This window comes from Mus caroli, unplaced genomic scaffold, assembly GCF_978045245.1.
Source record: "Mus caroli unplaced genomic scaffold, Mus_caroli_1 scaffold_8, whole genome shotgun sequence".
NCBI lineage: Eukaryota > Metazoa > Chordata > Mammalia > Rodentia > Muridae > Mus > Mus caroli.
In genome coordinates, this window is record NW_028227263.1 from 27758275 (window position 1) to 27772107 (window position 13833).

At 45.5% G+C, this 13833-nt stretch overlaps 1 protein-coding gene across 1 annotated transcript; it reads left to right on the top strand.

The window, feature by feature from the left end:
* On the top strand, positions 1–6663 carry Rps15a (ribosomal protein S15a). Its single transcript, XM_021167733.3, is given in 6 exon segments — positions 1–166; positions 605–742; positions 962–1041; positions 5726–5811; positions 6528–6611; positions 6613–6663. Coding segments are annotated over 6 exon segments (453 nt in total). The 5' UTR covers positions 1–123; the 3' UTR covers positions 6635–6663.
* The last annotated feature ends 7170 nt before the right edge of the window (positions 6664–13833 follow it).

A 13833-nucleotide genomic window follows, 5' to 3' on the forward strand; every position in this document is an offset into this window, starting at 1 on the left:
CCAGGGTTGGCGCGGGGAGTTGGGCTCAGCCACTCACTGCCGAGTTAGGGAACCATGTCGTGGTTTACTCTTGGCGCGTAAAATACGTCTCGGCAGCGTCCTGAGGAGCCGTAGGGGTAGCCTATGGATCGTGGCCGTTCAGTAGGCTGTCTGGGCTCCCTGTCAGGTACTGCCTCTTCTCCCGGAAGGGTGTGTGCGTGTGTCTGTTAAATGGTTACCTGTAAATGAGTTAAGTCGCGTTAACCTCTTGACAGTCTGCTAGCTTTGAAAATCTTGGCAAATGGTGCCTGAACTTTTTCCTAATGACAGTTCCCGTACCCCCACTTTCAGTTTGGCTAGCTGGTCGGTCCCACCTTTCCGAAGGCTATCTTCTGTGTGATGAGGCTCGGCTTGTGTCATTCTCTCCCCAGCTATTTTGTGTGGTGGGTGGTATGAATAGGAGTGTCTTGGAGGGCTAGACTCTGAAGAACAGTTGCTGAACAGTCGGGAAGTTGTAGTGGATTTTTCCTGGGTCTTGGGAATGTTGCTTAGACCTAGGGAAAGCTAATGGGGGTAGGACAGCGTGATTGGGTGTTGATGCAAACCCCGGCTTTTCTTTCCGCAGCCACCATGGTGCGAATGAATGTTCTGGCGGATGCTCTCAAGAGCATCAACAACGCTGAGAAGAGAGGCAAACGCCAGGTCCTCATCAGGCCGTGTTCTAAAGTCATCGTTCGGTTCTTAACCGTGATGATGAAGCACGGTGAGTATTGGTGTCTTGGGTTTTTGACCCTGCTGGATCTGGGAGGGAAAGACAGCAACCGTTCTAGAAAAGAAGAATGGGTGTGTTGATGCTAACTCCAAAATGTTTATGATACAGAGCTTTCAGAATTCTGATGCAGAGACTCAGATGAGAGAACAATCTAGTGGGCAAAAAGTTAGTGTTCACGTAAAGATTTTAAACTTGTCACTTGTTTTATAGGGTACATTGGTGAGTTCGAGATCATTGATGATCACAGAGCTGGGAAGATCGTTGTGAACCTCACAGGAAGGTTGAACAAGGTAAGACATCTTGCTTCTCAAATTGCAGCTGTCTGCAACTTAACAGTGGTGTCATCCCTGCCTCACTTTCCCCGATTTAAGGGATTGGCTAAGGCTATGCTTCTGTTTTAGTACCCACATTTCACTTGGTATCTTTGGTTACTTGTTCAAATTATTGGTTAGTTTTGTGTGGGATAGAGCTAAACTCTGGAGTGGGAAACTGCTGATTTCAGCAGCTTGAACTTTGGCTTACTATATAGCTCAGTGTATGAATAACTCAGTCTTGTACTGGTGGTGTGTGGGACCTGTTTATTTTCAAGATGGAAGTCTCAACACGTAGAGAGGTTGATCTATACTCCGTCAACTGCTGTATTAAAGGTACATGATGCACTCGTCCAGTGGTGTGCTGGTTTCTAATAAAATTGTTAATCTTGAGTAAGTGGCTAAGAGGTCGGGTTCATGGTCTGTTGGTGTAGGTTGTAGCTGTCTGAGCTCTAGGCTGCTTGACAGTTTTAATTGTCATCAGCATAGCCAAATAGACTTTGTGACTCCATGGTTTAGTAGCAGTCTGGGGCATTGTCAATAAGCTAGTGATAGTGTGAATGAGCCTTCTGATCTGTAAGGAGTTTGATGCCCTCTAGTCCTACTTGTATGACCCTTTCAGAGGGGTCGTGGGCTAAGGCCATCAGAATCAGGTACTTCCATTACAGCAAAAGTACAGTTATGAAGTAGCAGTGAAATGATTTTATTGTTGGGGTTACTACATTTTGTTAAAGGGTTGCAGCATTAGGAAGGGTGAAAACCGCTGCTCTAGTTATGAGGCTATTGCTGTTCTGACAATTTTTTCAAAAAGTTGTTCTCAATATCCAGAACTTGTTAAAATTTAAGTGACACCTACTGAATTAGAAGTTGGTACCAGGGACTGGAATATTACTGTGATTGGCCTGAACGAGGTTTTGTTTGGAAAAAGGATTGTGGGACTTTGAATTTGGAAAGCAGTGAAATGCTATAAGTGGGGCCTAATGAGCTATCCTAGTAGGAATATGGACGACTTTGTTACTGAGTTGATTTGAACTGTGCAGACCTGGCCTAAGAGGTTTCAGTGGAGAAGAACTTCAGTGTGTGGCCTAGAGACTGTTTCTGTGGTATTTTGGTGAAGAGCTTGGTGGCGTTTTTGACCTTGTCTCAAGTCTGCCTGAGGCTAAGGTGAAAGGAAGTCTTGAAGACTTTGTTCTCTGGTTAAGTCTCATTGAAGAGCATTTTAAACACACGTAGCAAGCTGAGAATGAAAAAATATAAAATATATGGTTATTAAAATATTAAAGGGGCGCCAGGAAGTGAAAAGGAGCTGAACCCTGTCTTCAAGGACATTAAGTTGAATTAAAGACCTTGGGGCAAGATCCCATCCAGCTAAATTTAGGTCTAGGCATGGTAGTATAAGCCCAGGAGATAAAGCCAAACAGATCTGAGTTCAAGGCCAGTCTGGGACAGAGCAAGTTTTAGGCGAAGAAAACTTAAATCCAAGGTTGGTGGACCACGCTTTTAATCCCAATGCTTAGGATACAGGCACACAGATCTCTGAGTTCAAAGTCAGTCTACAGAGCAAGTTCCAGGATAGCCAAACTTAAGCTGTGAAAGAATTGGAAAAGAGAAAGCCTGGTGATAATGTAATAGAACAAAAGGGTAATGTCATGTTCCAGCCCCAGGAAGCAGCAGAACTTGGCAACTTTGGCCACATGGCTTTGGCTTTTAGACTTCAGGATAGAAGGGACTACTGGGACAATTGGTGTTCATTAGCTGGAGCTAGGAAATTAGCAGTGATTAGGAAGAGACCAGTATAACGGGGGTGAAATATTCGTGGAAGTGTTTTCAGAGAGCACAAAGAAGCTGTGTTCTAGAGATAGCTAAGGTTGTATCTTATCCTGCAGTTGTACTTGGTAATGTATAAGTCACCCAGGTGGTACAGGTTTTGAGGCATGAAGGGGTCATGGAGAGCAGCTGAGGTCTGGCACAGTGAGAGGCCATAGAAGGCCATTGGTGAAGGTGCAGCCTCAGTTGTAGTTGACAGCCCAAGACTGAAGGGGTCATGCAAACGATTTGAGGCTTGGCACTATGAAGAGAAGGCACTGTGAGGCTATTGATTCAGCCTACTTTGAGTGGGAAGACCCCAGTGTATTGGAGATGACCGTGCCATGGGATGGTCACCAAGAAGCAGCAGCAGTGGAGTGGATCAACCTGAGCTCAGAGTGCTACAGAGGGCAGAGCTGGAGAAGTGATGCCAGCCCTTTGGAGTCAAGAAGATCATGTGTGGATCTCAGACATTGAAACATTGAAGCTGCCTTGGAGACCCCAAGATTTTCGGGATTCGAGAACCATAGGATATCTCCTGAGGAATAATACCATAACGAGTGGAGCCAGCTCAGGAAAAGAAGTTTGTTGTATTCAACAAAGATGATGAAAAGAGAAGTTGGAGATTGCCGGGCGGTGGTGGCCTGGCGTAGGCACACGCCTTTAATCCCAGCACTTGGGAGGCAGAGGCAGGCGGATTTCTGAGTTTGAGGTCAGCCTGGTCTACAGAGTGAGTTCCAGTTCTAGGACAGCCAGAGCTACACAGAGAAAACAAAAAAACAAGCTGCTTTGATATCAGACATGGAGATGCAGAGTTTGGAGTTTGCCTGACTGGTTTCCTGTTTTGATTTGGGGATTACAGTTAAGTGATTGGATGGATCTCAGAAGAGACTTTGAACTTGTGTTTTTAACATTGTTGAGACTGCTATAGACTATGGGGACTTCAGAAGTTGGACTAAATGTACTCTTCATTATGCTATGGCTAGATAATAGCCCACTTAGACAAGCCTATGGGGGCCAGGGAGTGGAATGTGATGGTTTGTATATGCTTGGCCCAGGGGGTGGCATTGTTAGAAGGTGTGGTCTTGTTGGAGTATGTATGTCACTGGGCTTGGATTTAAGACCCTCTAGCTGTCTGGAGTAAGTCTTCCAGTAGCTGCCTTCAGATGATGGTGTTGAGCTCTAAGATCCACATGTACCATGCCTGCCTTGACAATGATGGACTGAACCTCTGAACTTATAAGCCAGGCCCAATTAAATGTTGTCTTTTTAATAGTTGGCTTGGCCATGGTATCTGCTCATAGCAGTATAACCCTAACTGCTGCTTCTGAGCTTCTGAGGTCTTTGAACATGGTGAAAAGTTGGGAAGGCTAGTTTTGAGCCATTTGTTTTGTTCAGTGAGAACACATCCCAGGTGTGCTTTTAAAGTGGAAGAATATCTGTCCTGTTTTGGTTTCCCTGGTTTTAGGAAGCCTTAGCCTGTAAGAGGGTGGGCAAGCTGGTTTGGTTAGAGCAGCTTGTGGTTATCCTCACAGAACTTCCCTGACCTCATGCAGGACAATACCTCTTGCCCTTAAGAGAAGGCTTTCACTTGCTGGTGTTGAGGTAAGTCTATAGATACAGTTCCTGGCGTTCATCTCCTACTCTTGCGAGGTTGTGCTGGTTCCTCTGGAGAGAGTTTCACAGTTGGAATTAAAGGTTGGGTTATAGTTCATGACGTTGAGCAGGCAGGATATTGGAGCAGTGGAAGCACAGGGTCAGAATGAGTCTTTGCTTTAGGGGGTACAGTCTGGATCTGTCCAAAAGCCTTTGCGAATTCTATATGGTTGTCCTGTATGGGAACCCTGGGTCCTTGGAGGAGGAGGTAGTCATCAGAGGCACACAGGGCTATTGAGTATAAGCAGTGGGAGCCCTTTCTGTGTCTATGTTCTCTATGTCCTACTTGATTCTGTGACTGAAGTCAGTGATTAAAGTGGAGCTCTTTCTCTGGAGGATAGTCTGTATCAGAGATGGGCAAGTTGTAAAAACATTGCTGTCTAGCTGCTGCCACCCTCCCTCGACTGGGAGTTGGGGGTAGGTCGGGCTGGGCACTTGTTATTTAGATTACTTAAATGTACTGTATTGCAGCTTTTAGTTATAGGTTTATTGGTGGGCGATACAACTTAAAGCTGTAGGGCTACTGAACTGTAGCCCCCTTAAATTGTGGAAATGAAATATTGACAGTAATTTCACTTAGTCTCCGTGCTGTGTAGTGAGATGATTTTTTTTTTCTGGGCTAGTTTTCCAGGCACAACTATGTGACTGTAAGTCATTTGGCCATATTTGTTTGACATGGCTCTTGTAGGCAAGAGTGTAGATGTACAGCTTTGCTTGAGTTTAGATGTACATACATCATACATGTTGTGAGGGTGGTGTATGTATATGGTTGCTGGGACAGGATCATCTCATGTAGCCCAGGCTGTCCTAGAACTCAGTCTTCCTGTTTCAGCCTCTTGAGTCCCTGGTGGTGGGTTTTTTTTTTTTTTTTTCCCGAGACAGGGTTTCTCTGTGTAGCCCTGGCTGTCCTGGAACTCACTCTGTAGACCAGGCTGGTCTCTGAACTCAGAAATCCACCTGCCTCTGCCTCCCGAGTGCTGGGATTAAAGGCGTGCGCCACCATGCCCGATGAGTGCCAAGTTTCTAGGTAAATGCTGCCACACCCTGTTTAGTGTGTTGAATGCCATTTATAGAAAAATTTTTATACAGAGTAGGTGCCTGTTACATATGGATGGTTTGTTTTGAATCAGTTGTGTTCAGCAGGTAAGAAAGGCTTCTTTGGTAAAAATGTAACAAATTTGATCTTTGGTTCCATTTACAGTGTGGCGTTATAAGCCCTAGATTTGATGTTCAACTCAAAGACCTAGAGAAATGGCAGAACAACCTGCTCCCCTCACGGCAGTTTGGGTGAGTTGGCTTTCTACATACAATTAAAAGTTGGTGCTTTGATAAGTTGGGATATAGCTGGGCTTGAACTGAGGTTTGTTTTTGTAGCGGTCTTTTTCTAACAAGTTTGGCTTAAACTACTTTAGTTTTTTCATCCATGTGGGTCTAGGGATGAACCTCAGATCTTCAGGTGTGGCAGCAAGCACCTTTACCTCTAAGCCATTTATTTCACTGGCTCGGTACCTTTTGTTTATTTGAGGTAACTTGTTGCTGATCTGGAACTCAAAGATTGCCTGTTTCTTCCTCCAAAGTGTTGGAATTTAAAGGCCTGTGCCACCATGCCTCATTTTCTTTTAAAAGCTTTATATATTTACTATATATACAGCATTCTGCAGGCCAGAAGAGTACCAGATCTCATTATAGATGGTGGTTGCTGGGAAGGAACTCAGGAGTTCTCTGCACTATGAGCCATTTTTCTAGCCCCTGATTTTTGTCTTTAAAGCTTAGTTGTTCCCAGTGTTGTTGGCAGTCAGGGCAGTGTATAGCTGGAATCTATCTTCTTTGGTTCCAGCATTATTCCTTCACACTGCCCTCTTGTCAGTCACCCACTGCCTAGGCAGTAACAGTCCCTGTGTGTCTTCCCAGGAAGGCAGGCTAAGCACTGCCTTAGGGTGGAGGTGAGCAGAGTGAAGCATGGCTGGAATAGTTACTCACCAGCGTGTTTGTTTCCTCCATAGCTTCATTGTGCTGACAACCTCGGCTGGCATCATGGACCATGAAGAGGCAAGACGAAAACATACAGGAGGGAAAATCCTGGGATTCTTTTTTTAAATGTAAAGCATAAATAAAACGCCTTCGTGGACTGTGCTCAGAGTCGGTCCTTTTGAATCTTTGCTGCAGAGTAGCTGGCTGTGCTGACTGGTGACAGTTCCGGTGATGCTCAGCTGTGAGGTTTTATCTAGATATTGAAAGCATGACCATTGTCTTCACTTCACCTACAATTTGGGTTATATGCCAGTAACATCAGCATAAGGTGGTTAATGACAGGATGGTCCCTTGAGTGTGCAGTGAATCTGGTTTATTTGCCAATAAGAAGCACAAGACTCCTGCATGGGTCTTTACCTACAGCCCCCTTTCATCACCCACACTTGGTAGACTTACATTATCTGTCACACTGTTGGCTCTTACTCTCAGCCCTGAAAAAATGTCATTTCTTGGGTATCAAGGCTCAATCAGAAAGATGATAAATTCCAAGTCAGTTGGAGGTGTAGGTCACCTTCCTAGTCTAGATTCAGAAATCATATAAAGGTTGACAGAGCTGGTTAAAAAAAAGGCTTGGAGCTTGAGTTGGGTTCCCAGGTTACTCCAGGGTATCTGTCTGCACTTTGTCTCCCAGATTTAAAGTAAGTGCCACCATGCCTCGCATGGTAACTTAGCTCTGTTGCTGTGGAAAATGCATCAAATGAAACATTGGTATGGCTCTGGTTTCACAGTCCATGGTTAGTATCTGGTGGAACCAAGCTGCTCATCCCAGAACAAAAGCCATTCCCCAGAGACTTGTCTTCCTACTAAGTTCCATCCCTACAGCTTCTAGTAGTAGCTCCAGAGGCTGTGAATTGTGGACTTAGTCCGCCATAACATTTAAAATGGGTATTAAATTCAAGTCATTTGGTCACTCAGCACCTTCGTGGCTCTTCAGAACAGAAGCCCCTCGGACTTGTCTGTTGGAAAAACCAGTTTGAAATCATGTACCTGCTTTAGTTGAGAAAATGCTACAACTGGTGCCGTGTCCTGCCATGCTGATGAGCTCTGCTCTGGGACCTGCCGAACTTGAGGGATCTCTACCCTCAGCCTTTCCTCAGATCTGTTAATTTGTCCATACAAGAAAGAGTTTACAAGGTCTCTGTGTGTGTCTACTAGTTACTAGTTGCTGTGACAAAAATACCTGAAAGTGTTTACTGTGAGGCACAAAGTTTGTGGGAAGCTGTACCCTCCCTCATTTTGGTGCAGCTCCTGCCTTGACTGACAGGATGAGCTGCCCCAACCATCATTGCCATCCTCTTCCATAAGAAGCAGGTGGTTCTATTGAGTTCCCTGGAGGTGATCCCAAAGGAAGGAGGAGCCTGGGAAAGTGGATCTCAAGTCCCCTAGTCTGGCAGTGGACTTAGAAAAGTCCAGTGTCAGTGTTTGATAAGTTGTAAGGAAACAAATTCAGGTTTTATTTAGCTTATTGGCTCTGGGGAAATGGCAGTTCCCATTAATCAGTGCTGTCTTCCTCTTTGGGGATCAAAATTAGCTTCCTATTAAGTTGTTAAGCATATTTCATAGTCAAGTAATCCTCTTATCTTTACAAGTGAGGTTTTCCTTCGTGTGGGTGTGGATATCGGAGTCTTCGATCCCTCCTGCCGCTTCTATTCCTCCTATCCTTGTGTAGGAAGTTAAGCTTGCTCATTTGTAGATTAGTGGTTGGTTACACTGCAATTTAGAGTATCATGTGTACTTTGCCAGCTACACATGCCCCCTTCCCTCTCCATGTCCTTCAAACGTTTTTTATTCTGAGACAGTGTTAGGAGTTTTCCTGGGCTATCCAAATGCAAGAAGTTTGTTGGTCCCAGACTTGTAATCTTTCTGCCTTAGCCTCCCAAGTTCTAGGAGTATAGATTTATGTCATGTGATGAGTGGTCTTTTAAAGATTGATTATCTTTTATTTTTTATTTTATTATTTTTTTAAGATTTATTTATTATATGTAAGTACACTATAGCTGTCCTCAGACACACCAGAAGAGGGTGTCAGATCTCATTTCGGGTGGTTGTGAGCCACCATGTGGTTGCTGGGATTTGAACTCTGGACCTTCAGAAGAGCAGTCGGGTGCTCTTACCCACTGAGCCATCTCACCAGCCCTTATTATTTTTTGAGATGGGGTTTCTCTGTGTAGTTTTGTCTTTCTTGGAACTTGCTCTGTAGACCCAGGATGGTCTTGTACTCAAAGAGATCTGCTTGCCTCTGCCTCCCAACTGCTGGGATTAAAGCATGAGCCTTCATGCCTGGCTGACAGGTGAATTCTCAATACCCACCTAGCCACAGGGAAAGTGATTGTGTCCCCTTCCTCTTAGAGGGGCATAGTAACCCAGGCCATAACTTTAGCTTGGGCTTTTGGTCAGTGAAAAAGTATGAAGAGACAAGAACAGTATCAAGAGCCTAATGTGCTCTGGCCTGGATGGTCAGGACAAAATGAATAGACATACCAAATTCTGGTGTCTCCTTGGTAGACATGAAGTTGTTGGAAGAGTTCTAAATTTAGCACAGACTATACTGTCAGCCTATCAGACTATAGGCTGCTGGAGGGCAAGTCTGCTAGCTATTTCCATCTCATGCCTGCATTGTCCATCCACCTACATACCCACCTACCTGTCACTCATTCCTCCATCCAAAAACTATTGTAGGTTCAGTGGAAATTTGAAGCTTGCCTGTCTCAGCATCTTTTTTACCTTACCCCTAAGGATGGCACCTCCCTCGGCCACATCTTTGGTTTATCTGAGAGATCCTTGATTAATTTGAACAAGAGCTACCTTGGGTTATGCAGTTTATGCCTCCAGTGTCCCAGAGACTGACATTTGAGAGATCCCTGATAGCAAACCCATAGGGTGGCCTTTTTTTTTCATCCACCCCATTCTCCCTCCCACCTCCCTCTTTTGACCTTGGGTCCTCACCAGAGAGAAACCAGGCCCACTTAATTTGTTTTACTTGTGTACACTACATGGGTGCAGTGCCCAAGCAGGAGAGGTGTTAGATTCCCTTTTAACTATAGTTAATAGACAGTTTTTAAGCCCCAAGTGAATGTTGGGAATCAAACCTACATCCTCTAGAAGAGCAGCTATTTCTCTGAGCCATTTCTCCAGCACCATTTTTCCCTCTTTTAAAAGCAGGTCTTGCAATGTGGCCTAGTCTGGCCCCCTGAGGTGCTTGCATTGCATGGCATGTCCATAGGAACACCATAGTTCTCACCACTGGTACAGCACAGCAAGGGTTGTGCTGCAGGGGATTGTCACTTGAGTATAAAATAAGGGTTGCTTTAGATTGAATAGGCTAACGAAGCGTTCTCAGAACAATCAAGGTAGGCTGGGGTGAGCCAGCACCAACCTTGTTTACTTAGTAAACTACTAAATGTATGCACGGGTAAGCTTTTGGGTTGATGAGGTCAAGCTGTCAAGAAATGGTTCTCTTTATAGTGGATCCAGTCAGGATTGGCAGCAAGGACCTTTGCCTGCTGAGCCTACATGCTGTATGTCCCAACGTGTAGAATGGCAGGGCATTAAATGGGTTTTTCATTTACGATGTGTACTGGCTGGTTTTGTGTCAACTTGACACAAGCTGGAGTTCAGTTGAGGAAATGCCTCCATGAGATCCAGCAGTTTTCTCGGTGATCAAGGGGGGAGGGCCTAGCCCTTTGTGGGTGGTGCCATCCCTGGGCTGGTAATTCTGGGTTCTATAAGAAAGCAAGGCAGTAACATTCCTCCATGGCCTCTGCATCAGCTCCTGCTTCCTGACCTGCTTGAGTTCCAGTCCTGACTTCCTTGGTGATGAACAGCAGTGTGGAAGTGTAAACTGAATAAACCCTTTCCTCCCCAACTTGCTTCTTGGTCATGATGTTTTGTGTAGGAATAGAAACCCTGACTAAGATATAATGGTTTGAGATTATGGTTTTATTTATGACTATGGTGAGCCCTACTGAAGAAGCCTCAGCATTCAGATCTATCTTATCCTGCCAGTTGCTTGAAGCATGAATTTGAGTATCCCTTCTAAATAGGTTTTCATTTCTGTGAAATGGGTACAAAGAGGCTATGTTCTAGTACTGTGGTCAGGCTTGGGATAAACTGTTAAATGAAAGTGGTGCTTGGCACAACACTATTTTACTTGTTTTTAATCCTGAGAGGGAGCCTGAATGCTTCTGGGTAAAAGATGTGGAGTCTGGACTGGCCTGTCCTGACTACAGTATGTCTGCAGTCCTGATAACAGCCCCTCAGGGGTTCTTCACTCTTCTCAGCTTTTGTACTCTGACCCAAGAGCAGGCACAGATAGAGTGATGGGGGCTAGTGAGGCTGCTATGTGGAAAATCCAATAACCAGGGGTATTGGAAAATTGAGATCCTTTTCTGTAGCTGATGAATGAGGGCAAGAGAAGCAGTAAGTACTTGGGGGCTGAAGCAGAGACATGAGGGGAAGGGAAGTTATAATGGAAGTCTTGAGTCAGCAGACAGGAGCTGACAGGAATCATGAGTCAGCAGAAACCTGAGTGACCAGGAGTTGTGAGTCAGCAGAAAGTATAGATAGCAAAGATGATGAGTCACCATCATTCTTGGTGAATCAGGGCTGAACTGTTGTTACTGAAATTCCTTTTTGGGTTCTTAGTCTTATCAATGAGATAATTTAGAGGCTGGAACAATGGCTAGGTTGTTAAGAGCACTTGCTGCTCTTGAGTGGATTCAGGTTCAGTTCCCAGCACCTCTGTTGGGCAGCTCACACTAGCCTATGACTCGGTCTCCAGGGAGTTTGACACCCTCCTCTGGCCTTCACACGTGCATGTACACGCCTGGGGGTGGGGTGGGGGGAGATGGAGTAATGAAGTGAAATTTCTGATTTTTTAAGTCTTTGAAAGTAAAATACAGTTATGTTGGCCTCTCTCCCTGTCCTTTTCATTCAACCTCTCCTATGTGCTCTCCTCTTACTCAATTTCTCGAATTTATGGCCTCTCTTTGTGTGAACGTGTGTGTGTGTGTGTCTGGGCAGGGTCCTAAATATATAATATATTACTCAGTCTGCCTAATGCTACTTGTATGTTAATGATGTTAAGGACTTCATGTGTGTGAATAAAATAAAGCATTTTTTTAAGACCTCGTTCTTGTCTGGATGGCTTCTGAGTTAGTGACCTTTTGAATAAGCTTGCCTGGTTTCTACCTGATCACACTACTGTGCGGTGAGCAGCTGGACTTGCAACAAACACGACATTGGTTTCTTGCTGCTTCAAGACTGCTGGGCACTGGCCATGTCACACCTCTGGGTCTGTCACCTTGCCTGACTGCTGCTTAAAGCCACACACACACACACACACACACACACACACTCCCAGCTGTGTACACAGTCCGAAGGAGGCTGACCCTTGTACGCAGCAATTTTCACTTGGGACAGGTTGCTAGAAACCTTGATAATCTCGGAGTGTCTCTGCCTGGGCTCTTCTAAGCTGTCCTGTCCTAGTATTCTCCAAGGTCAATTTCTTCAGCAATTTCCTTGTTCTGAAGGTTTCCTAATTAGCTTCCTACAGATGTCTTTCTTGCTTAAGTAATAGTCTTAACTGTGGGTGTGTGAGGAAAAGCCTTGTGTATGGTTGAACCTTCTGGCATAGGCTATAGTTGCACAGTGTGAAGTCTGGAGAGGAGACGGGGAAGCCCTGGGTGTGTGATGAGTGGGGATGCAAACTCGCAGGTTGGAGACTCCTGGTGGCTCCCTCCTGTCTCCATGGATAACCGGATATGTACACTGCTCACTTACTCCAAGATCTGCATAGCTGAACTAACCCAATCCTTTCATCCTTTCAAAACTGATTTTAAAACCACGCCCAAGACAACTTCCACCTGGTTCCACATGGCATGGGCAGGGTATAGCACTTCTGAGACCATTCCTAAGAGGATCCCAGACACCCAGAGACTTTGGGCACCACTAGGATGACCAAGTGGTGGAGAGATGGAAGAGAAAGAAGCAGAAGAATGTGAACAATGAAGAGAGGCAGAACTAGAGAATCAAGGAGCCTGATTTGAGTACCACCTAAGGCCATAGTGAGGTCCTGGACTTCTAGGTCCCTGGCCTTGTAAGGGTTTGTTACCACCAAAGGCTAGTCAGATGTCCCTGGTCTGGGCTGCTGACCTGTCATTATATGAGGATTGTGCAGAGCTGGCCCCATCCCTTGCCTCCCAGCCCTAGGAGAGCTAGCCATGAAGGTGGAGAGTAGGAGAGCTCACCCTACCTACCCCTAGCCAGCTGCAGGTCCTATGCCTCACCTAGGAAGCAAAGTAGAGCTGGCCCTGGTAGTGGGAGTTGTTGGTAAACTGGCCCCAAGGGTGTGAGCATGGCAGAGCTGGCCCTGCCACTTATCTGTTGTGGTGGCATAGGTGAGGGGAAACATGCTCCCTCCCCTACTCTTTGCCACATGTGGCAAGTGGGAGAGCCGGCCCAAGGGCATGAGAGTGGGAGAACTGGCTCTGCCCTTAACAGTTGCAGTATTGGATGAGCTAGCTTGAGCAGTGCTGGAGAGCTTTCCCTGGTGCTGTGGGTGTGGGAGAGCTGGCAGGTGACCAGCTCGGATACCATCCAGGCCCAGATCCAGGGCTTTGAGTTGGCACACCCCAATATCAACTCCATCTGTGAAATGCTGGAGTACATGAAGGGGCAAGTCCTACAGATCCAAAGCTACAAGATCTCCACTACACAGGGTGACAGTAGGGTGTCCAAGGGGAGTCCTAGTAAGTTTCCAGTATTGATAGTGTAGCAGAAACCAGAGGCCTTGAACTAGACAAATGACTCATTGCAATGAACATTTGCAAGCAAAGAAGTATGGACAAAAGGGTGTACTGTGGGACACGCACACTGCAGCTTCCACACCAGGTTTTTTTTTTTTTTTTTTTAATTTTGGTGGGAGGTTGCAAGGGTGAAGGACAGTATGAGAGAACAAGGAGATGGGTGGGATTGGGTTGCATGTATGAAATTCATGAAGAATCAATAAAAAGTTAAATAAAATTAAAACCAGTTATAAATCCATCATGAGTTGTTAAATTCTGTCCAGGCTCCCATGAGTGCTTCAAGCATCCTCCCTGCAGTTTCACAGAATTTCCACTAGGTGGCAGCACAGGACCACAAGTGTCTTGAAACAGCTTGCTGCCATTAACCTATGTCTGGACTGGAAACCTTGTTGAGATGAGGCAAATTATTCATGGCCACAGGAAGCAGGTTCAGAAGGAGGGAGGATGTGTATCATTGGCATTGGCCTTCAGG